The 23,361-nt window shown below is 41.6% G+C and overlaps 1 protein-coding gene across 2 annotated transcripts in view; it reads left to right on the top strand.

Annotated features, from left to right (window-relative positions):
* Positions 1-7,805: 7,805 nt before the first annotated feature.
* Positions 7,806-23,361, top strand: part of LOC111146583 (EFR3 homolog A) — a 109,148-nt gene continuing 93,592 nt past the window's right edge. For both annotated transcript variants that reach the window (XM_022502196.1, XM_022502195.1), the window contains exon 1: positions 7,806-7,901. In XM_022502196.1, coding sequence (XP_022357904.1) covers positions 7,892-7,901 — 10 coding nt within the window. In that variant the 5' untranslated portion in view covers positions 7,806-7,891. The remainder of the gene's footprint in view (positions 7,902-23,361) is intronic.

The raw sequence follows: 23,361 nt of genomic DNA, 5'->3' as shown, positions 1-23,361 counted from the left end.
GAAAGTTCCTCTCAGGCATCCAAGAACAAAGACCAGTGTTTAAGTGTCCTTGGTAAGTCACTTGTGCCCTGGAGTCAGGGGTCTGATGAGTCAGTGGTCTTGGAAAGTTCATGAGGATGACACCCAGTCACTCCTTAGAGGGTATCTATGGAGCTGGAAGACTCCAAAGACATCACTGAGCCCTTGACCTTGACAAGGAGGACATTATCCATTCTATAAGGTGTATATAAGGCAGAGGTACAGGTCCTAGAAAGAATAAAAGTGGGAAAAGAGCAGAAAAAGGCATTTTCATGGAGTCTCTCGAATTTCCCTGTGTCAGGCAGGAGCAGAGGTAATAGCCTAGGTTTGCCCCTGGTGGCTGGCATCCACAGCTGGGGATGGTGTGCTCTGGGGAACAGTCTGGTAGGACCGAACTCTTAACCCATGGAAACTGTCATTACCTCCAGGTAGTATCAGAATTGAGTTGAATTGTAGGACACCCAGTTGGTGTCCAGAGAATTTCTTGTTGATGTAAGGAAACTTGCCCATGTCTCCTCCCCAGCCCTCCCCCTCGAAAGTGGTACCTAAAATGCTATCTTAGGCCTAATTCTTGCTCTCTTACTTATTTTACTTATTTACTTATATATGTATTTTTAAGTAGACTCCACTTACAACCCTGATATCGAGACCTGAGCTGAGATCAAGAGTCAGACACTCTACTGAGCCACCCAGGCACCCCTAATTCTTGCTCTCATAAAATAAATACATACTATAGTTGAAAATACAAGACCTACAGACCACTCAAAGTGTTACTCAAAATACAGTCCCATTATTTTCCAATAAAAAGTGTTACACAACATTCTGGTATTACACAACAACTGGTTTCAGCCACCTACTTGTAAGATGTTTTATTTTCTTCTTTCCTTCTTTCCTTCCTTCCTTCTTTCCTACTTTCCTTCCTTCCTTCTTTTCTTTTTTCTTTCTTTCCTTTCTCTCTCTCTTTCTTCCTTCCTTCTTCCTTTCTTCCTTCTGTCCTTTCTAGTATTTCCAAGCAGGTCTGCCACTCCCATCCCTCATTTCATTGGATATAAGTAGGGTTTGACTGCAACAGGGTTTCTGCATCAAAGGCATAAAATTCTGGCTTTATTTCTAACTACCCTTTACCCCATTCAAGATTCAAGGTAAACACAATTAGCAGTGATATTATCTAACTGCGACTCTGTTACCTTATGTGAGACAAATTTCATAGACAGTTATATTTGCCTCTCTTATTCTCAGTAGCTACATGAAATTCTGGGATGGCACGATTTATGCACAAATATTTTTCATAGGAACTTCACAAGCATTACAGGTCCCATTGGATGCAATAGTCTAAAACTTATTTTCACTTATTTGAAAACAATATTCAACTGTCACCATTTATTTCCATCTTCTCAAACAAGAGGAAAATCTGACAACTATATGGTGTTTGTGAAAGAGGACTTTACCTACCTCGGTTTTGACCTCAAACTTCCTTATCGAGCCTTTGTAGCTTATCTCTTAACTCAGGCAAAAAACCCCAGGGGCAAAGCATCTTGTCTCCAGAACTGAAACTACCCCTTCAAACAAAAAGGACTTCCCTGATCCAGCAAGACTCTAGGTGACCCTAAGACAATGATCAACGTGACTTCCATTGCCCACCTGCAGGGACCCACAGACTTTTGTCCCACGTTTTCCTTCTATAAACCTGAAAGTATTTTTGGCACTTTGGAGACAGTCTTTGAGATGTTAGTCTACTGTCTTCCCGGTGTTAGCCTCGCTGAAAGAAATCCCTTTCTTGTTGTACCACCACTGTGTCTCTGCCTTTAGATGTTGTTAGTGGCTGGATCAGGTCTGTTTAGGACCCCCTGGATCCAGGTGTTCCTGCACTCCTGCACCTGGCTCTAATTGCAAGTCAGTTTCCAGCCTATAAAAAAAGAACCAATACAAAACTTACTGACTTTGGGTGGCTCAGCCGATTAAGCCTCTGCCTTTGGCACAGGTCATGATCCCTGAGTCCCAGAATTAAGTCCCACATTGGGCTCCAAGCTGAGCAGGGAGCCACATTCTCCCTCTTCCTCTGCCTCTACTCTCTCTCTCTACCTGTCAAATAAATAGGTAAAATCTTAAAAAAAAAAAAAAAAGAAAAGAAAGAAACCTATTGACTTTCTTATAAATCTTTGAAAGAGTTGGAAAACATAATTCCTCTTTTGAAGGATTTCACAATTTTTCTGAAAGGAAAACTGGAAAAGAGACAATTGTTGCTAGCTCCACTTAAATCTAAATATACCGTCTCCTGTCCAGCCCTCTGATTTCCTCATCAGTTGACTCTTTGTCCTACCTATAGTTAGGAGTTTGGGTTCGGGGGCCAACAAACCCGAGTTCAAATTCCAGGGCCATTTACCCGACTTTAATCTAAGCTCCTCATATTAAAACGATCGGGATATTTATCTACTCAGTTTTTGTGAGGATAATGTCAGGAATTGCATGTAAGATACTTAGCATGCTACTTGGAACAAATTAAGATCTTGATAAATTTACTTCCTATAAATTTTTTAAAAAGATTTTTATTTATTTATTTGACAGAGAGAGAGAGAGATCACAAGTAGGCAGAGAAGTAGGGGTGGGGGTGGGTGGGGAAGCAGGCCCCCTGCTGAGCAGAGAGCCGATGTGGGGCTTGATCCCAGGACCCTGGGATCATGACCTGAGCAGAAGGCAGAGGCTTAACCTACCGAGCCACCCAGGCGCCCCAACTTCCTATTAAATTTTTAAAAAGATTTATTTATTTGAGAGTGGGAGAGAGCACAGCAGAGTGGGGGAGGGGCAAGAGGGAGAGAGAGAGAATCTCAAATAGACTCCACGCTGAGAGCAGATGCTAGGCAGGACTCAATCCCACCACTCTGGGATCATGACCTGAGCTGAAACCAAGAGTTGGACCCTTAACCAACTGAGCCACCCAGGCAACACCCCCTCACACACACCATAATGATTTTTATAAAATAGGGATTAGTTAGCTACAGTTGTAATGATAACTAGTAAGAGTGATTATGGAGTGCATAACTAGCCACCCCCAAACTTAAAATGAGTTGCTTAAAATAACTATTTATCTCATGCTCCTGTGGGTTGACAATTGGGCCTGGTCTCAGAGGGGCAGTCTTTAACCCACTGAGCCACCCAGGTGCCTCAGAGAGGCAGTCTTAATGTTGGTCTTGGTTACACTCACTCTTCAGTCTTTGCTGAACTGGTGGATCACTTGGTTTTGCCTAATTTATGGTGGTCTCATTTGGAAGGGTTGGGATGATTGGGGCCTCTCCTCCAAAAGGGAGCCTAATGTTCACATTTTCTAAGTCTCTGCTTGTGCAGAGTTTGCCGTTGTCTTAATAGCCAAAGTTGTAAGGCCAGCCCAGATTCTGGAGTGGAGACAGTGGTCTTCTTTTGGGAGGAGTCACCTGCAAGAGTGTGCACACAGTCAGGGGAAGAATGGGAGGCTATGGCTTCCCATCTACCACAAAACGCCTCTTCCATTCTTTGTGTATCTCTTTGCTTCTTGTCTCTATGTCTTTATGCTTCTCTTTCCATTCCTTCCCTGTCTTCCTCTTTTCCTCCCTCCAATATTTACTTAGCACCTAATATGTTCCCCATACAGGAGAAACAGCAATAAATAAGATTTGATTCCAGTTGTCATAAAAGTCTCATACAGGACTCACCACTCAGAATCCCACCATATTTAAAGGAGTACTTTTTTTTTTCCTCTCCTTTTAGCAGCTCCACTACATTTTGTGTTAAGTGCTAAAGCAGTTTAGTAAGTAACAATAAGAGATAATGCTTTTCTCTAATTGTTTAAAATGATAGTGTTTCTAAGAAAGGGTTTCCAGCTGTTTTGGCTGATTTAATCAAGAGCTCCTAATTATCTCAGAATTTTGCTCTCTATCTATTTGCAATTGTCTTTACAAAGCGCAGAGGACTATGATATTTGGCTCATGGGATGTTCAGGAAGCTGTGCCTTGCACTGTGTTCCAGTTGGCCCAGAAAGGGTTGGTAATGCCCTTTTGGATTAGAGGTTTATCCTTCCCATTTGTTCTCATGTATGTTTGCAACTAGATTGACTAGCACATGAGCGAGAAAATTACTCTAGAGTTCTGAGGCCAGTGATCTCAAAATGCATGAGCTTACCTGGTAGCAGAAATGGCCCAATGACAGGTGTATGACTCTGGATTAGAACCTCGTCTTGCTTACTTCTTTCCTAAAGCAATAGAGTTCAGCCTCGCTGCCCCAAAACCCCTGATGAGCTTTTAAACTGGGTCCAGGCCCAGGTCATGTGCCAGACCAACTACGTCAGAATCTTGGAACTAGGATCTGGGGGTGGATATTCTTTAAAGCTCCCCCAATTAGTTCAGACGTCAGTCAAGTTTGAGAACTACTACCTTGAGAAGATTCACAGAGCATCACAACCAAAGGGAATGTCTCTTGATTTTGAATTTGAGGAAAGTAAATCCAAAGAGGTCATGGATTGTCAAAAGGTCAGGTAAAGGGGAAGGCAGGAAGGATTCCAACTCAGGTTTGCTAAATCCAATGTCTGTGCTTTTTTTTACACTTCATGAGAGCTGGAAAGCCCTGAGTCACTCTTAAGCAATGGCAGACAGAAATAAAATGGAATGAAATGACACAAAAAGGGCATATTCTTGGTATAAATACTGATCAAGAAGGAAAACTAAGCAATGAGTGCATCAAATTATATCATGATGACCTTTTGGGAATAAACTTTTGGGGGAAATAAATATCTTTGCAATTAATTCCTATAAACTATCAATTTGCTGGCAATTACCTTGGAACACTAAAACGTGTGCCAATTAAAAGTGAATTGTCTCTGTGCCTGATTTAGAAATTGGAACAAATAATGGACTAAACTGGAAGCAGCTATTTTGGGCAATTTGACCAAAAGCTGATGTTCCAATAGGATGCCAATGACAATCTTTTTAATATCGTTTTAACTGATAGTATCAGGCAGGCTTTCTTTCTGGAAGAGGAATCTGACCCATTTCTGGGTCAGCCAGACAGGGTGTGCAAGTACAAGTACTGGGCAGTGTGAGGACTGACAGATGGATAAAATGTATTTCCTACCAGCCCAAATAGAGTTTCAAAAAGGGAGTACTGGCAGAAGGGGTGGAAGGGTGTTTGCAAGCCAGAAGTGGTCCAGGAGAGGCTACCAGTCTTAGATCAAGTCTAAAGAAAGTGGTGGCAGAATTAGTCCTCTCAGAGAAAAGGGGAAGGGGGTACACAGACAGAGGGTGATCCAGAGGATTTGATATGGAAAAGGTGTCTCTATGTAAACCAGACCATGTGTAAACCAGGAAAACACTTAGGTATGTTGTACGTGATCCTACAGTTATGAAGTTATTATTCTTGACTTTCAGCTGTCCTTTCCCAGAATCTTTGGCTGCTGATTGAATTTCTGGCAATGATACAAACCAAAAAACCTAGGGGATTAAAAAAAAAAAAAGAACCAGACTCATTATGGGCCAGACTATCTCAGGACCTTTGGGATTTGCATCTTTTTTTGAGTGATGTAAACAGAGATGACTGTCCTTTGGAATCATATCCTCCTTTGGCTTACAGGGCACTGTGCCCTTTGGATCTCCTCTATCTCTATGTCTTTGGCTCCACACCCTCCCTCAGCAGGGTTTCTCTGACTCCTGGCTTTAGCTTCTGGTCTGTGGGCCAAAGCTTCCCAAATCTCCAACCTTGAGATCCCTCCATCTGCCTTCAGCCTGGTATGCGCACCTGCCTTCAGAACTATTCACTAGAATGTCTCCCTTGGATATTGCCTCAAGCTTAATGTGTCAAAGAGAAACTCACATCCTCTCTTCACACCCCTTCCCTAAAACAGCATTCCCTCCCAACTTGTCTACTGCTTTCCCAGTATCATTCATTTCCTTCTTTCAGCCTTGGAGTTACATAACTAACAGATGCCTCTCTTTTGCTCCCAAGCCAGCAGCCAACAAATCCCAGGGATTCTTCTGCTGCAGTAAGATTCATCTCATTCCTTTTCCATAGTCACCACTAAGACCAGGCACCTAACACTCCCTTCAGTGTCAGTCCTGAGGACTCCCTCGTGGTTTCTGTATCATGCTGTCCACTATGCAGAACCCTACTTCTGATTATTCAATGCCACTGTCCTCATAGAGAGCCTAGAATGGTTTCTCAAAGGACAAATTCCAAGTTTGCAAGGTTGTTCACTAACTAGTTCTATTTTACCTGTTTTTTCCATATTCACTGAATAAATACACACTTTGTTAAATAGTTACTAAACAAAAATGCTCTAGCCCCCTACTGTGTGCCAGATAGGGATACATAAATATGGACTACGGTATTTGCCATTTTCTGAAAAGTGCATAGTCCAGTGGTGGAATGTAAGCACTTATGACTGATTAAGATTCAATGGGAAAAGTGCTACAGCAGAAGCAAGTCAAGATACTGTAAAATGTCTCAGGGCAAAAACTGGGAGCAAGAAAGATGTTATAGATGATAAAAATATGCAAAAGTGCATTGAAGGGTAAGTTAAGTGTTGGCTGAGTATTTGGTGGTTTGGCTGTTACCCTTAGCAAGAGAAGGTCTGGTATATAGCCTCTGCACACACTCTCCTCTCCTTTCACCAGCTTCTGTGATTAGCTCTTTATTGCCCTCCACCCTTCCCCAGCCTCTCCAAGGGCTCCCCAATTCTTGGCTAATTCAGATTCTGCTTTTCTCCAAGTCCACCTCTAAACTCATTTCCCCCAAGCGCTTTCTGACCCCTGATTTTCATCTTTCTCTTCTTTCAGTACTGCGCAGTATTATTGTCTAACCAGAATGCTGGCCCTACTCTCTAGGACAAAGTTTCTCAGATATAAGTACTTAATTTGAATTAATTATACGTGTGATTCAGTGGGTGTGGTTCAGGAACCATGAATCTGCTTTTCGACAGGTTCCCAAGTGAATCAGGCACCAAAAGATCCTGAACCACTTTGAGAAACACTGTGGCCTCTGTGGCTTTCTCCTATTTCTCCATACACGCTGTCCACAGCTCCCGGGGCCTAGCAAAGTGTGTGTGCTCTGCTGAACGCTCATTTCGGTGACTGTTAGATACGATGTTTATTAATGACACTGAGTCTGGAAAAATCCAGGGCGCTGGATTTCCGCTTTTCCCTATCAAGTGGATAGAACCGCTCTCTCCCGAGACTGACTCCTCAGGCGTATAATGTCTCTGAAAGTCACCCGCGGGGAAGAGAAAATTACATTTCTGTCCTCTCAAAAAACGCTCTGCTATCACCCCGAATGACCCCAGGGCGTCTCCAACCATGCTGTCAGAGAAGTAGAACGCAATGCAAGTTCAACAGCTCATACAAAAAAGCCCCCAGGTATTCCATGCACTTAAAGCAATCATGCACACCCTCACAAAATCATAAATCGGTGCCAGTGTAAGGCGTGAATATCGGTAAATGCACCGCGAGCAGGGACTCGTGGAAAGGAGTATGACTCAAATCAGTCAAAACAGAGCCCCAAGTTATTCAAGACCGCTGACGGCCCTCCCCTAGTCCCCGCCCCCTGCTTCAGCCTTACCGCTCCTGGGCGGAGCTCGGTCGCAGGGCGGGGGCGGGGCCGGCGCGTAGGCGACGGGATGACGTCAGGGCGCGGGGACGCCCAACGCGGCGACCGGCGCACAGCTGGGCCGGCTGTGGCTGCTGTCGCTGGCTTCGCGCTGAGTGAGCCGCCGGGTCCGCGTTCACTCCCTCCGCCCTCCGTCACTCGCCTGGTCCGGGTCTCCGCGGCTCGGCGCTGGCCCGCCATGGTGCGGTCGGCGAGCCTTGCGCGGCCCCGCTGAGCCTCCGTGCGGCGGCGAGCCCGGCTCGGGGTCACCATGCCTACCCGTGAGTGTCCGGCCGAGGGTCGGGCCGGGCGGGGGGCGTTGGGAAGCGGCGGCCCCCTCGGCGCGCACTCCGGGGTGCCCGCTGCGGCGGCGGGGAAGCCGGGCCCGGCCGGGGAGAGCCAGGAAGTGCCTGCGACCCGCTGAGTTACTTTCGTTTCGGCTTAGCCTTCCCGCGGGGTGGCGTGAGCCCGTTGCACAGACGGGGAAACTGAGGCCCGAGCGTTAAGGACGCTTGGCTAGTAAGTGGCCGAGCTGGAGTAACGTAGACCTGTGGGACTTCACGAAGTCCACGCTCTTTCCGCAGTCCTCTACAGAGCCAGTGGGGACTTGTTGGAAATGCTGAAAATAACTGTGGTTGTGTCACCTACTCACTTCCTCAGGAACTAGGCATCGCCTTGTGGGACGCACGGTTCCAGGGAATCCGGGCCCAGCCCAGAGCTCTTCCTCGAGGGACGCGAAGTTCCCGCAGCCCTAACTTTCTCCTTGTCCGTAACACGCGGGGGTGGCTGAAGTAGGTCTCTTTTCCGACTTGTTAGGCGTCTGTGCCCCAAAATGTGGGTGTTGGAGCACCTGCATCAGATTGACCTGGGTGCTGATTAAAAATGCTGTTCGGGGTTCCTCCCTAGGCACTGAGACACCGTAGCTTGGGCCCCGGAATCTGTGTGCTTAATAAGTGGCCTTGGTGTTATTGAGGGACCCTAAAGTTTGAAAACAGTGGATTTGGGGGACGTTTTGGACAAACCGGGTAAGCAGTATTACTAATGACCCATTTCGGAACGACCCATAGAATTACCATGTGACTTTAAACCCAGTGGCCCGTAGATATATCTCTGCAAACTAAAGAGATTCCCTAATCTTGGGCCGGAGGAAGCACGATGACGGGATTAGAGATTGTTTTCAAGTAGGGCGCTTTTGAGTAAGTGTTCCATATTGTAAAATCTGTAAACACTTTTAAATAGCTCCCAATTAGCTCACATTATTTAAATTCCTAACTCTTCACCGTCCTGATTTTGGTAGGCATAGGAGACACTGGATTTCCAGGTCAGCCAAATGCATGTTTTGTCTCTTTGTGGGTAAAGAGTTATTTCCGGATATTAAAAAGGTTTATGTAATGCTGTGAATGATCTTGATGAAACGATTACTTTCAACTGCTCCTACATGTGTGGGTAAGGTGGATTTTGTTTTCTGAACACAGTAATGTGTGCCCTTAATTCATGGTCTTGAATTTTGTATTCATTTAATATGTCAGCGGTTTTATATTTTCATCTTATTCCTCTAGACTAGAGGAATATCATCATAATTATAATTACAATTTCTAAATTCATGTCATTCAGGAATATTTGAGATTAGTATTGTGCTACTCTTACTGTCTGAGAAAGAAAAAAGGGAGGGAATAAAAACCTCTTGAAAGTTAAGGCTTCAAATGGAATTTATTGGTAAAATCGCAAGATAAATGTTACGAAATTAAGCAGATTTTTAGTTCTAAGATTAGCTTCATGGAGTGGATTTAGGAAACTTGTTTCTTTTTTTTTTTTTTTTTAAGATTTTTATTTATTTGACAGAGAGAGAGAGAGAGAGTGAGCACTTAAGTAGGGGGAGCAGCAAGCAGAGGAGAGGGAGAAGCAGGCCCCCCACTGAGCAGGGAGCCACATGCAGGACTCCATCCCAGGACCCTGGAATCATTACCTGAGCCAGAGGCAGCCGTTTAACCACTGACTGAGCCACCCAGGCACTAAAATATATGATTTACAATGTAAAATGAAACATGCTGTGTTTGCATACTTAAGAACGCAGATTTTATGACCTGATTGGAAGGCAAGTGAAATGTTTGAATTATCTGTCATTACTGTTAATATTTATTGTGGTACAGTTTCTATGACTGCATGAAAGTGGTACCAGCTGGTAGTACCCCTGTGAAGTGGTGTTCAGGTTGCTTTTTGTCTCCTTTTATGGCCAGAACCTCCAGAAATTGCTGGGATAGTTCAGCAGACAGTAGTACTTCTCAGAAGCTCTGCCTGTAGAATAAATTTCAACATAAGCAGAGATAGCAAAATTATTACTTTGGGAATTTCTTTTTCGTCTTTGGGGATGTTTTTAGGAAGTAATCTCTCCAAATAAACTGATTTTTTTTTTTTTTTAATGTTCAGAGGCTCGTTTGTAAGCTCATCTAGTTAATCCTTAAGGCTCTAGTGAATAAAGGTAATGCTTTTCTCTTAGAGATGATCACTAGGGTCTCTCAGACTCTGTAATTCTGAAAGTGACCATTGCTCCAAGTCTTGAAATGATTCTACTATTGCTGTTATGTTGCTTATTTGGAATACTGATACTCTCAAATCACTGAAACTGGTGTTAATCAGCAGAATCTGATGTAGCATGGTATACCTCTGAAGGCTAAGCAATTGCATTATCTCATGAATGTTAATGGTAGCTTCATTGGAATTATTTTGGAGAGCCATACTCTTTTTCAGAAAGCAACTACCTGGAAGAATGTCTGATGGGAAGGTGCTATGGACACAGGGGCAGTTCTGTGATTGTGTCACTCTGTATTCAGCCAGTAGTTTGCAATAATCACTAAGCACAGATTTCAAGAGTGTTTCACTAAATGATCTTTTCAAATCTACAAATTTATAATTTGATACATAATTTCTCTAGAGGCCTTTATTTCTTCCTGTAGTTTCAAAGGACCATTAAGAAACATTTTGATGGTAAAGATTTTCAAACTCTGAATCAGAATTTGAGTGGAAGAAATGTTAAAGCTTCTTAATCCAGTCATTTTCTTTTCTTTTTTGTATCAGGAGACTGAGACTCAATGAATTTCAGTTACTTGACTAAGGTCACACCTGGCTTGAACGCAGATCTCCTCTCTATAATCCTTAACACAAGGAGCATAGATGAAGTTTATTTTTGGTTTTCTAGCACAAAGTTGATTGCAGTTTACCCTCTCCCCCCACTTTTTTTCGTGAGGTTACACAAGGACAAAAGTAAACTTAGCCAAAACTCAAATCAGACATGTGAGCTTACAAGAAAACTTAACATGATTGTTTTGTTTCGGTCTTGTCACAGGAGTCTGGGGAAAGAAGGCTGAGGATTTCACTGATGTGCTCAGTAGATAGCTGGTTGTATAGACCCACAGACTTTCTTTTTCGTTAACTAGTAATGTGAAAGAGGTTCTGTAGCTGGTATTTTGCCTAAAAACAGGTCCAGTAAAATGTGCTCTGTTATGATCTGTGTAAAGGTATTGTATATGGCTAAGGGGAACTGAAACTCTTAGCCATTTTTTGCTCTATATAACTATACTTTCAGTAATTTGTGGTTAAGGCTTTCTTTTCTCACTTAGATGTTGGCATTGATATCTGGTCAAATTTGTTAGGCTGTGGTAACGCGGTCATTCCATATTTTTTTTCCCAGTTATGAGACTGATTATATTTGACTTATTTTTCAGTCCATTCTTATGAAAGAGGTGCAAAATACTGATGAATTGTGAAGTGAAAGATGGATGCTGGTTGAGATGTTTCCATTTAGAAATGCATTACAAGCAAATGACCTATTCCTGGCTTTGGAGCCCTTTGTGTTCATTTGTTCTCTATGCCCTTCCTTGCCCTTCCACCCAGTACCTATGTGTACTGCCAGAATTATAGCTAAAGAATTTTTTTTTTTTTTTTTTTTTTTTTTTTTTTTTAGCTAAAGAATTTTCTTAAAGTGACCTTTGGCTTGACACTGGTTACTATCAGATCCCATCTTTCAGTCTCTTCCCACTCATGGGACATGTGACAGTAAAGGTGATCTAGGTGGTGGGAGATAAGGCTGGAGGAGATAGGAGCCAGAATTTGAAGGATCTTCTATGCCACGCAGTGAGCTGTTCAGTCCGTCACAATCACAGTAATAGTGACTGTCCTTTTTATAGGCATATTAGCCGTTTCTAGCATACTGATTACTTTATAAAAGCTGAAAACTTGCTATTAGTAATAGAGAATTAATGATTGGATACAGTATACTTTGTGCTTTACATGAATTATTTTATTTAATTATCTTTTCCTTTGTGGGAGGCCCAATTTGACATAGAAATAGATTGAATTTCAAGGAAGTTAAGTAACTTGCCTAATGATAGTAAATTGTGGAACTGGGATCAGAACTAGATGCATCTGACTTCTGAGTCCCCGTTATTTTTTCTTACTATGCTGCTCTGAGCCAGGCAGGATTGAATGTACCAGATACCATCAAAATTTTTTTAACACCATTACATTTGCTTAGCATTGTGCTTAATTACATAATGGTACTTGGTAAATGTTGAATAAATGAATGATTGAACGTTAACTGGAGTCACAGAAGTTCTTCTTTGGATACCAAAACCTGAAATAAACTTTTCCCTTCAAAACAGTGTTATAAGAGTTCTATAATTTATGATTAAGTTCTTAGCAGGCCTGCCTATAACATTTGTGAGGCCTGAGACAAGAATACAAATGGAAGCCTGCAAATCATAGTCTTAATCAGGATTGGATTAAGATTTGGATTGGATAATTTTTTCTTCGGTAGGTACAGGGCAGTCTTGTGCTTTGCGAGATGTTTTGCAGCAACTCTGGCCTTTACCCACTAGAGGCTTGTGGTAAATTCCCCTGTTCCCTAAAGTCTTGGCTGTCAAAACTGTCTCGGCATTGCCATATGCTCCCTGCGGGGGGTGGGGCGGGTCATAATTGTCCCTGGGTTGAGAACCACTGGTTTAAAGATTGAAATGTTGTAGATCAGGCTCTGCCTGCTGCCCGGAGCCCTGCTTTGCCATCTAGGGTCCTTGCAGCCTGCTCCCCAGAGATTGCCTTCTCAACCTGAAGGCCCAAAGGAGCATGCAGGGACGACTGACTCAGCAGTGACCTGTTGGGGCAGGGCAGGGTCTTTCCTGACCCTAAATTGGGGTTGACCCAGGTAACATTACTTTAGGGAGCCTAGGCTGCTTCCCCTTTGTCCATACCTCGCTTTTCCATCTCTGGATTTCCACAGTTCCAAGTAACTTGCGGAGGTGAACTATGGAGACAGAGGGGTTGGTGGAAAGAGTGAGCCCAGCATTCTGGGGAACTCGCCTGCCATTGGGGTGATTCGGGGTTAGCAGCTTGAAACAAAACAACTTCAGTGGTTTTCAGTGTTGCCTCTCTGTCCCCTCCTCAGCCCACAGATCCCTCTAAAAGGAAAAAAAAGTCCTTTGTTGAGGGGGGCAGAGGCCTTTTTTTTTTTTTTTCCCCTGAGTCAAAAATGAGGGTCCTAGTTCTTAGGAGAAAGCTACATTTTGCCCATTATATTGCTCTGCTGTGGTATGGAATGACCCAGTTTTCGCTAATGGGGTTTTTGTAGGAATGGGATGGATTGCAGAGGACAAATCTGATTTCATGTACTCTATCATGCTCTCTGTTTGCATATTTGTTTACTGCTGCCTACCTTTAGGTATTATTAGATAACATGATTCCAGTTTTTATTAAAGGAGGAATCAATATGCAGGTTTTTTTTTTTTTAAAGATTTTATTTATTTATTTGACAGATAGAGATCACAAGTAGGCAGAGAGGCAGGCAGAGAGAGAGGAGGAAACAGGCTCCCTGCCGAGCAGAGAGCCCGACGTGGGGCTCCATCCCAGGACCCTGAGATCACGACCCGAGCCAAAGGCAGAGGCTTTAACCCACTGAGCCACCCAGGTGCCCCAATATGCAGGTATTTTTATTGCTATTTTATTTTGGTGCAAAAAAGGTGGTTTAATTAAAGCACGGGGATAGGACCCGCCTATGTGGGTATTTTTATTGTATTTCTGAATCATAGTCTTTCTGTATGAACAACCAGCTCTGTTACAAACTCCACTTTAAACTCCATTGGAGGATCCCCTGTGTAGGAAGGGAGTACCTCTTTATAGTGGTAATAGGAAGGTTTTTATTGATAACATTGTAGGAAACCGGTCCCTGACATTCTCAGAAATGGAGAGGAGGGCACAGAAAATCCCAGTATCCCCCCACCACTTGAAGGAGGAAAGGGTAGACCAATAGCAAAGATATGAGCTGGTTGTCTAGGTTAGGGATTCTTAAATATTTTTGCAAAATGAATCCTGTTGAGAATCTGATGAACACCATGATTATTCTTCCCCAGAAGAATCCTTAACATTAAAATATTGCCCTGAACTGGCTGTTTCTTTAGCTTTCAGGAATGAATTTTGATTAATTGATCAAATAAGTATTGACCGTATATGGAAGACCATTGTATTTGTTGTGTGATTGCTACTGCTGTCATGTGCTAGGTGATGTAAAATGCTGTGACTTACTTGGAGCAGTGGTTGGTGAATAATGTTGTTTTTTAATAGGAAGTAAAATAATGGGGCTTTTTTATCATTGGTATTTTATTCTGAAAGGAGGAAGAAATAATCTGATTTATTAAATGGTGGTTTCAATCATGAAAACCTGAAAGGTTAAGATGAATCATTATGTGTGGGTTCAGTTTATGGAGCGTTTGTAGGGGTGTGTCTGTGTGTGTGTGTGTGTGTTTGAAACAATTGTGTGTTCTAGAATGAACATAATTCCAGGCAAATATGATGTAAAATGAATGCTAGCATTTTCTCCTATGATTAATATGTCAAACCTGTCAAAATTCTCTCATCATTTGTATTTGTCAGGTTCATTCAGTTCTTGAGATGAGCCTGCTCTTGCATAAGCTCTGAAGCAAACAGGAGCTACTATAACCTTTCTTTCTTTGTAGGATTTCATAGTCTTCCTTTTGCACATGTATTTACTGCTCTCTAGCTTCAGGTATTAGGAGATAGGGTGATTCTATTTTTATTAAAGAAGGAGTCGCTACTCAGGTTTTTTTCATTGTACTTTTTTTTTTTTTAAAGATTTCATTTATTTTTATTATTTATTTGAAAGAAAGAGAAGGAGAGAGAGAGCACGAGAAGGGGGAGGGTCAGAGGGAGAAGCAGACTCCCCACTGAGCAGAGAGCCTGATGTGGGACTCCATCCTAGGACTCTGAGATCATGACTTGAGCTGAAGGCAGTCTCTTAACTGACTGAGCCACCCAGGCGCTCTCATTGTACTTCTGAATTAAGAGTTTGCTGTATTCTAAAATTAGGCATTAAATCTTTTGCTATACGGTCTTCAAGACTTGTCCTTCTAAATACTTTTTATTTATTTATTTTGTTTGTTTGTTTTTATTTGTAGTTGGTGGGTTATTTAGCTGTACCTCTTTATTTTTACTACCTGAACTCCAGGGTATTCCTGCTGAGGTAGTTTTCTGGGTACTGCTAAGTGTTCTTCACACGCCTGGTACTTAATTGGCTTTTTGGACAGCTGTCTTGGCAATTTGCTACAAAGTTCTCTGTGCTGTGGTTGCACTTAACTTTAAATGGATCTCACTCCTGGTGGGCAGAGAAAATGAAATACAAAGTGTTCAAGTTTGCTGTCATCAATTCCTAGAGCTTCATAAACTTTGCAGAAGGTACTGTGTCAGGCTAAAGGTCTGGCTTAGAAATTGAAATGAGTGGCCCGTTTATGACATATAACTTAAATTAATTTTTGAACTTAGTTATAAGTGTTTTTACTAGGTGTTTGTTGTATTAAGTGGAAACTAAGAGATACTTACATGTAGTAGGATTTATGTAATTGTGCGTTAGAGGTAGAAATACTTGATGAACATATTATCAGGATCAGTATGTTGTAAGGACAAGACAGTTGCATCTTGGATTATTACCATTTGCTATATATGGTTCCAGGAGGGCTTCTGCAGAGAGAAGAGCACTCCAGGCAGTTGTACAGTAGCAGGGATTTGGGGTGTAAGTCCTTTATGCATTTTCCCCGTTCTTTTAGCTGGGCTGTACTCTGTGGACCTCAGCAGGCCAGTTTCTTCTTTCACTTCGAAGTACCAATTAAAAACAGACTTAAGTATCTTGTCTACTCCTTGCCACCTTTTCCCTTGGTTCCATCCTGGTTCTTTGCTTGGTCTTCTAACAGTGGGAAGCTCTCCCAGGTTTGTCTTCCTGCAACAGGTTCATGAAATGGCAGCAATTCAGGTGCAAGAAGAGAGTGATAGCTGCCTGGTCCAGGTCAATTCTGTTTATATTGCCTTTACAAAAGCTCCATTTCCTGGCACAGGATTCTCGTTGTTAGGTCCTGAGAATTCCATGTTGTTCTTGATCCATATTGGAGGGTGGCACAAACCTTGAGCTGCCTTTAGAGCCCCAATTTCCCAAGTGTCTTTGTGGACATATAATACAGACTTGTGTGAGTGGGTGGGCTGCTCTGCCGGATCCAGCTTCAGCTCAAGTGGCTCTTTTTACGGGGGGATTCTGCATTTGATTTTGATAGGGAAATCATGTTGGCTGCTTCTAAAAAAATTGAAATTTGTAGTCTCAGAAGAATATTCCCTCTGACAAAAAAACACAAGGTAATTTAGAATCAAAAGCTTAGTGACATAGAGGGAAAAACCAAAGCTATTTGAGCTAATGGTGTCTCACCTGTTTTGCTCTGATGATCTCCAGGAATGGAGTTGTCTTATCTCTTCCTGTAGTCCTTTCAGTCATAGGTGCCGTCAGTGTGCTCTTGCAGTCACTTTTCAGCTTTTTTTGTGTTCTGTTTGGATTTCTCTTAGAGATTCATCATTCAGCAAGTTATTTTAATGTCTACATGTGCACTGCTAGGTGGGGAATATAGAGATGAATAAAGCAGTCTCTAGCTTTAAGAAGTCTATAGAACTTTGTGTAGATGGCTGTAACACAAAGAAGGAAATGGTGAGCACCCTAGGAACTGTGCCGTGGAGTTTAGAGGAGAAACTGAAGGGGGAATGTGAGTAGAAGATGGCATCGGAAGCCTGAGGAATCATAGGAGAAGCATGGATTTGGGGACTGGGTTTGAGGTGAGTCATACCGGTAGAAATAACCAGCAGCCGTTGAAGTAAGTCATTGGCACTGGGGAAAGTGAAAGCTTTAAGGCTGTGTGTGTGTGTGTGTAGTAATTTTGTCTTAACACATTTATTCAGTCCCTGCTATGTGTCAGTTTTAATAGACACTGAGGACACAGCAGTATCCTCATAGTGAACATGATGGACATCATTGTGGATGTCATGCTCGCTCTCTTGAAGCCTAGTCTGGTGGGGAAGACAAGTCAAGAACACATAATTACACTGACCAGACAGGGAGCTTTATAAGCACTTGTACCTGTTTCCTTTGCCACCATACATAGCTTTTGATACAGTGCTTGGCTCATGGTACACATTCCTTGTATATTTGTAGCATGACTCAGATTACTAAAAGAGAAGCATTGGTTGCTATGGAAACACATAAGTGAGGTTGGAGGGAGAACAGTTAGAGGTTATTAAAGTACAGTTATCTGAGTGATGGGCTATGGACTCGGATGATATCAGTGGGGTAGATTGCAGTGGACAGTCTGTATACTGCTGGGGAAGTACAGGTGACAGAATTAATTGGATGAGGGGTGGAGGGAGAAGGGGAGTTGGGATTCACTCTGAAGTTTCAGGTTTGGTTGTTTGGGCGAATTGCTCTAGTTTGATATGGGGACTTTCCGGAGGAAGAGCAATTGGGGAAATTAAGATGGGATGTTGAGTCCATTTTAGGCTGTGGTAAGTGTGTGATGCCTGAAAGGACATTCGGAGTGCATTTGTAGGAGTTGACACTGGTCAAAGTTACTAAAGGATAGGTTGTAAAGACAGAAGATGCTGAGGGCAGATCCTTGAGGAATGTGTCCTCTTAAGGATGGAATAGGCAGAGGAACCAAAGACGAAGCAGGTGGGGCATTACTAAACCAAATACCACCAGGACAAATGCTTGACAAGAACTGTGCTTAAGACTCAAATTGATAAAGTTTTAGAATATGAGTGAGGTTCAGTGGGGGTGGGGCCCAGAGCCGATGATCAAGGAAGAATTCTTGAGAGGATCAAGGAAGAATTCTTGAGACGTCTTTGGTGCAAAATGGTGGTTTATTAAAGCACAGGGACAGGACCTGTGGGCACAAAGAGCTGCTGCCCTGGTTTGTGAGGTGTGGCAGGTTATGTACAATGGGGTTGGGGAGGTGAAGAAAAAGGGAGGTTTCAAAATAGAACTTTCATAAGCTAAAGAAGACCTACAGGATACCAGATACCAGAAGCCTTGCCATTGTCAAGGTCGTTTTCCCCTTCTTAGCAAGGTATTAACGTTAAGAGTTAAGATTGTTGGGAGATTCCTAAAGAATGTCACCTATGTCCCACCCAGGAGTGGGGGTGGGGGAAGGTTGCAAGGTGTCAGCTTTTGCTTGGTCCTCAGCCAGCCTTCTGTTCCCTCATCAAAATGGCAGTCCATTTATAGTAGCATTTGAAACATTCCAGTAAGCAAGAAAAGAAAAAAACAAAGCTGGATAATCTCTTACTGTTTGATCTGATGCTATGACAATAATTTATGAAGTGTTAGAGAAAAAAAATCTTATTTTAAAGCTTGGGGATCCAAAGATGATTATGTGTCTTATCCAAGGTATGTCCTGTCCTGTGCTTATGTCCTTAACTGTCTTGTACTGATTTTTAGCTGGGGGAGGAGAGTGTCCTATTATACTTGGTTGAGAGGATGTAGATAGACTCTTTTATGACTCCTGTGTAGACATGCTTAATTCTGCAGTTTGCAAGTGAAAATTAAGGCAGCTCCACATATGTACTATAAAATATTTCACATAGAACTTAACTATTAACTTATCTCTTGCTCTCTTTTTTTGGAGTCTCATTATTATGTATATTTGTGAAGAACCGAATGATTTGCTGGGGGCAGATAACAAATTTAACTGCCTGAGGAACTGCTTTATTTCACAGAAGTGAGAGGCGTAGGCCCTTGAGCTGTCACCTGAGCACCTCTGTTAGCTCTTTGAGCTCTTGGCACTGTTTTCTCCCCTTACACAGCTAATCCTCCTCTTTTCCCTCCACATCCATTCTTCTCTGTGTATTTACTCAGTGTAACTCAGTAAGCAGACTATATTCTCTGTTTCAGCAGCATAGAAATATTGCTGCTCTTTTCGTTGCTGGCCCTGATAGGGTACAGCAACATGCTGGCTAAGGGCTGAACAATTTTAAAAAATTTTAATTTCAGTGTAGTTAACATTCAGTGTTATGTTAGTTTCAGGTTTACAGTACAGTGACTCAGCACCTCCATACATCACCCAGTGCTCAAGACAAGTGCACCCTTTAATCCCCATCGCCTATTTAACCCATCCTGCTGTCTACCTCCCCTCTAGTAACCGTCTGTTCTCTTCCGTCAGGAGTCTGTTTCCTGGTTTGTCTCTCTCGTTTTCCCCTTTGCACCTTTGTTTTGTTTCACAAATTCCACATAGGAGTGAAATCCTATGATATTTGTCTTTTTCTGACTTATCTCACTTAGCATACATAATACTCTCCAGATCATCCATGTTGTTGCAGATGTCAAGCATTCATTCTTTTTAATGGCTGAATAATACTCCATTGTATGTATATGTGTGTGTGTGTGTGTATATTTCATCTTCTTTCTCCATCTGTCATTGGACACTTGAGCTGCTTCCATAATTTAGCTATTGTAAATAATACTGCAGTAAACATAGGGGTGCATAAGGGCTGGACAATTTTAAAAGCTTTGTGTCTAGTGGTTCTGAGGACATTAGGAAGGGGGTGAGTTTAATTTAGTGTGGTTTGGCTGTTGAGCTTTTGTTGGGGTGGCAGTTGATTCCACCAGTCTTAATTCTTTTTAACCTAAAATTGATGCCACCGGTCTTAATTCCTTTTAACCTAAAATTGCATTGTATTTGAACCTTGCTAAACAATTTAAGTATTTCCATAAAAAATAATTTTCCACTGATTGTTTTAAATTCTCAAGAGTAAATAAGTTTCACTAATTACAGTAATAAAATGAATAGTACAAATGTATATATATTTACAGGTTCTTCTTTGTATATAACATCACAGAAAGTTGCTGGTTTTTTTCCTTCCATGCATGTAATACTGTCTTATCTTTGAACTTGAGGAAGATTTAGTAACACATTGAAACCTATGGCATCAGATTTTAGTATTCGATTCAATAAAATATATTATAAAATATTAGAGTGCATTCTTAGAGTTTTGATTAACATAAAAATCAGTTGTGTAAACTAACCATAATGACCATAAGGTATGTGTGTAATAAATTCAAAAAGGGACGCCTGGGTGGCTCATTCAGCGGAGCCTCTCTAGCTCTTGATTCTGCTCAGGTCCTGATCTCAGGATCTTGAGACCAAGCCCTGAGTTGGGCTCTGTGCTCAGCAGGGAGTCTGCTTGTAATCTCTACCCCCTGTCCCTCTCCTTTTGCTCCTCCCCGCCTTTCTCAAATAAATACATAAAAACCTTAAAAAAAAAAATTAAAAGAAGTCTTAGGCTTTTGATTTTGTGTTACCAAAATCTTGTATATGAAGTGAATACAAAATGTTTAGAGTCTCTCTGCTTTAGTTAGAAGTTTGGGGAGACTGTATCAAACACTGAACTTTGACGGTTTAAATTAGTAGTTTAATATTTTTTTATTCAACTTTGTACTTAGCGAGGCTTATCATCAGGCCCTATTATTTTGCTGTCTTTAAACTTGGGATAAAAAAAAACAACTTAAAATATACATTCTGTTTAGGTACATAATTACAGTGCTACCTGTCTTTTCCTTAACTGTTTAAATAATCAGAAAATTTAATCATTTCAATTCAAATGAAAATCCTTAACATATGGCATAGACACTGTGGGTGTTCTGCAATTTATAAGGAGACTCAGTGCTGCTGTTATATTAAATGTATTTGTTCTAAAAATAATTTTGGAAGTTACAAACATCCCCCAACAGATTTAATGCTTGTTATTCTATGACTAATGAGGAAATACACATTTGTTAAAATTTAAGTAGTTGGGGAATTTTAAAGCTGTTTTGAATTTTCTTGATATAACTCATATCCTACTTGTGAAATGTTCAGAGGACTTTTTATTAAAAATAACTCATATCAACCTGAGAAATGTTTCAGTCATTGCCTTTGTACCTATGTGCCTCTTTATGCTCATAGGGGTAACAAATTAAGATCTTTTGATTTAAGGGCATGCCTTAGTTTGTTTAAGTAGAAATGGTATTTGTTGGTGCTCTGAAAAAGAGCTTATCTAAAAATCTTCAGAAACCCTCATCCCTATCCTTTTCCTTATCGAGGTTTTCACTGTGTACAATAGGGTAGCAGTAGAATTTTAAACCATGACCTTATTATAACAGATACATACTGAGATCACAGTAGGTATAATGAAGGAAGGAACTGATTTTTGGGGGGGGGGAGCACCTAGGTGGCTTAGTGGGTTAAGCCTCTGCCTTTAGCTCAGGTCATGATCTCAGGGTCCTGGGATTGAGCCCCACATCTGGCTCTCTGCTCAGCGGGAGCCTGCTTCCCCCCTGACCCCCCGCCTGCCTCTCTGCCTACCGGGGATCTCTCTCTCTCTCTGTCAAATAAATAAATCTTAAAAAAAAAAGAAAGAATTGATTTTTAAAAACACCTTTATTGAGATATAGTTTGCATCCCAGAAAATTTACCTGTTTTAAGTGTGTAGAAAGACTTGATTTTTATATAAAACAAAAACCTTAGGAATTACCTGAGCAGTGCTTATATGAATTTCCAGAAGCCTTGCTTTTTTCCCCCTCCAGATTTGGTTCAGTGAGACTTACACTTCAATAAGTATTAGGAGACTTGATAAAATTAAAAGATTTAAAATTCCACTTCTTTTTAATCTTCTCATCATGAAGAAGATATTTTTAATCTGTGGGTTTTTAAACTTACAACGAAGTATATCTTTAAGTTTAAAAATCTGAGATCATCCAGTGTCAGCTTACCATAATCACAATACAGTCATATTGGTAGAGGGGAGAATTCACTGGACTTTTTTCTCTGCCTGCTCAAACTCTGATAAAGCAGAGGATTCCTGTGTTACAAAGCAATAGTGGGCCATAGTTTCAAAACCAAAAATTGCTTAAAGTATGTATTTGCTGCTAGGCTTTGGTGAAAAGTTACATAGAGTTGCTTCCATTAGTTTCCTTACTGGTTCTGGGACACTTGTGCTAGGGTGCTGTGTTGTTGAAAGCAGAAGCTCCCAGTGAGTAGAAGCTCTAAGGAGTCCTAGGCAGCAGGTGTCATCTGGCTGTGCGTTTACGAACTCCTGGGTCCCGGGGTTCTTTCCCTCTTTTCCCAATGGCTCAGTGCTCCGTGCAGCTCTTGCATGTTGTCTGGTATGCTGAGGACTTGTGGTAGCTTTTTGGTGAGGCACTCAAAGAACATAACAAAAGCTTCTCACTTTTTTCATACATATTCTTGTATTCTTGGGGGTATTTCAGAGTTCAGAGTAGCATAAATAGGAAAAGAAGATAATTTCTAGAAATGGGATGTTTTGTAATATGACACATTCTCAGGCTGGGTGTCATTTCTCCATTCTCTGCCATCTGACTTTTGTACCGTGGTAGTAATAGTATAGTTTTTTGGCAGCTGCGTAATATTTTAACTATGTGGCTCTAGTCTCCACAAACGAAACAGTTCAGGTGTTTTGTTTGTTTGCTTTGTTTTTAAGCCATTTCAGGAAGACAGTGCAATGTATAAACTGTTAAAGAGCACAGGCTTTTAACTGGATCCAGCATTTCTAGCTGTGTGACCTTGGACTCTTACCTTTCTGATTCCCTCTGTAACCTGTAAGTATTGATTCCTCATAAGGTTGTGAGCATAAAGGAAGATAAAATCAGAGTATAGTAGATAGCCGCATGTTTGTTGAATACACTCTGAAAGACTCGACTGACTGATCAGGAATAAGCAGGGAATTCCTGGGGTAAATTAGCCATTTGGTTAGGTCTTCTGGTTTTCTGCTATATTTTGCACTATATCCATGAAACCAGAATTTGTGTCTTAATGGAATTTGCATTTAGTCTTTGATGTTGTGTTTGTTGTCTAGGGCTGCTCTAACAGAGTAGCACGGACCAAGTGGCCTAAACAACAAATTTATTGGCTCAGAGATCTGGAGGTCAGAAGTCTGAAATCAGGGTGTCAGCAGGGTCTTTCTGAGGGCTGTGAGGGAAGAGTGTTTTCCAGGCCTCTGTCCCTGGCTTATAGATGGTCACCTTCATGTTCATACAGAGTTCTCCCTGTATGCATGTCTGTATCTGAATTTCACCTCTTTAGCAAGGTACCAGTCATACAAGATTAGGGCTCACTCTGATGACTCCATCCTAACTTTATTACCTCTGCAAGACCCAGTCTCTAAATAAAGTCACATTCTGAGGCACTGGAATTTAGGACTTGAACATGGAACTTAGGGGGAAATAAGTTGACTCTCTAATAGATGTGTTTGAGACATGAAGGTGAAAGTTTTTTTAGTTACAATGTTTCCATTTTAAAAACCGTGCTTATCTATTAAACCTTGATGGAAACTGATGGCTTGGTTGCTTTTTCTTTTACCAAGACCAAACATTTGTAT

The sequence above is a fragment of the Enhydra lutris genome, unplaced genomic scaffold (genome assembly GCF_002288905.1).
Source record: "Enhydra lutris kenyoni isolate GAN:26980312 unplaced genomic scaffold, ASM228890v2 scaffoldscaffold14, whole genome shotgun sequence".
Taxonomy (NCBI): Eukaryota; Metazoa; Chordata; class Mammalia; order Carnivora; family Mustelidae; genus Enhydra; species Enhydra lutris.
This window is presented reverse-complemented; position numbering and strand designations above follow the sequence as displayed.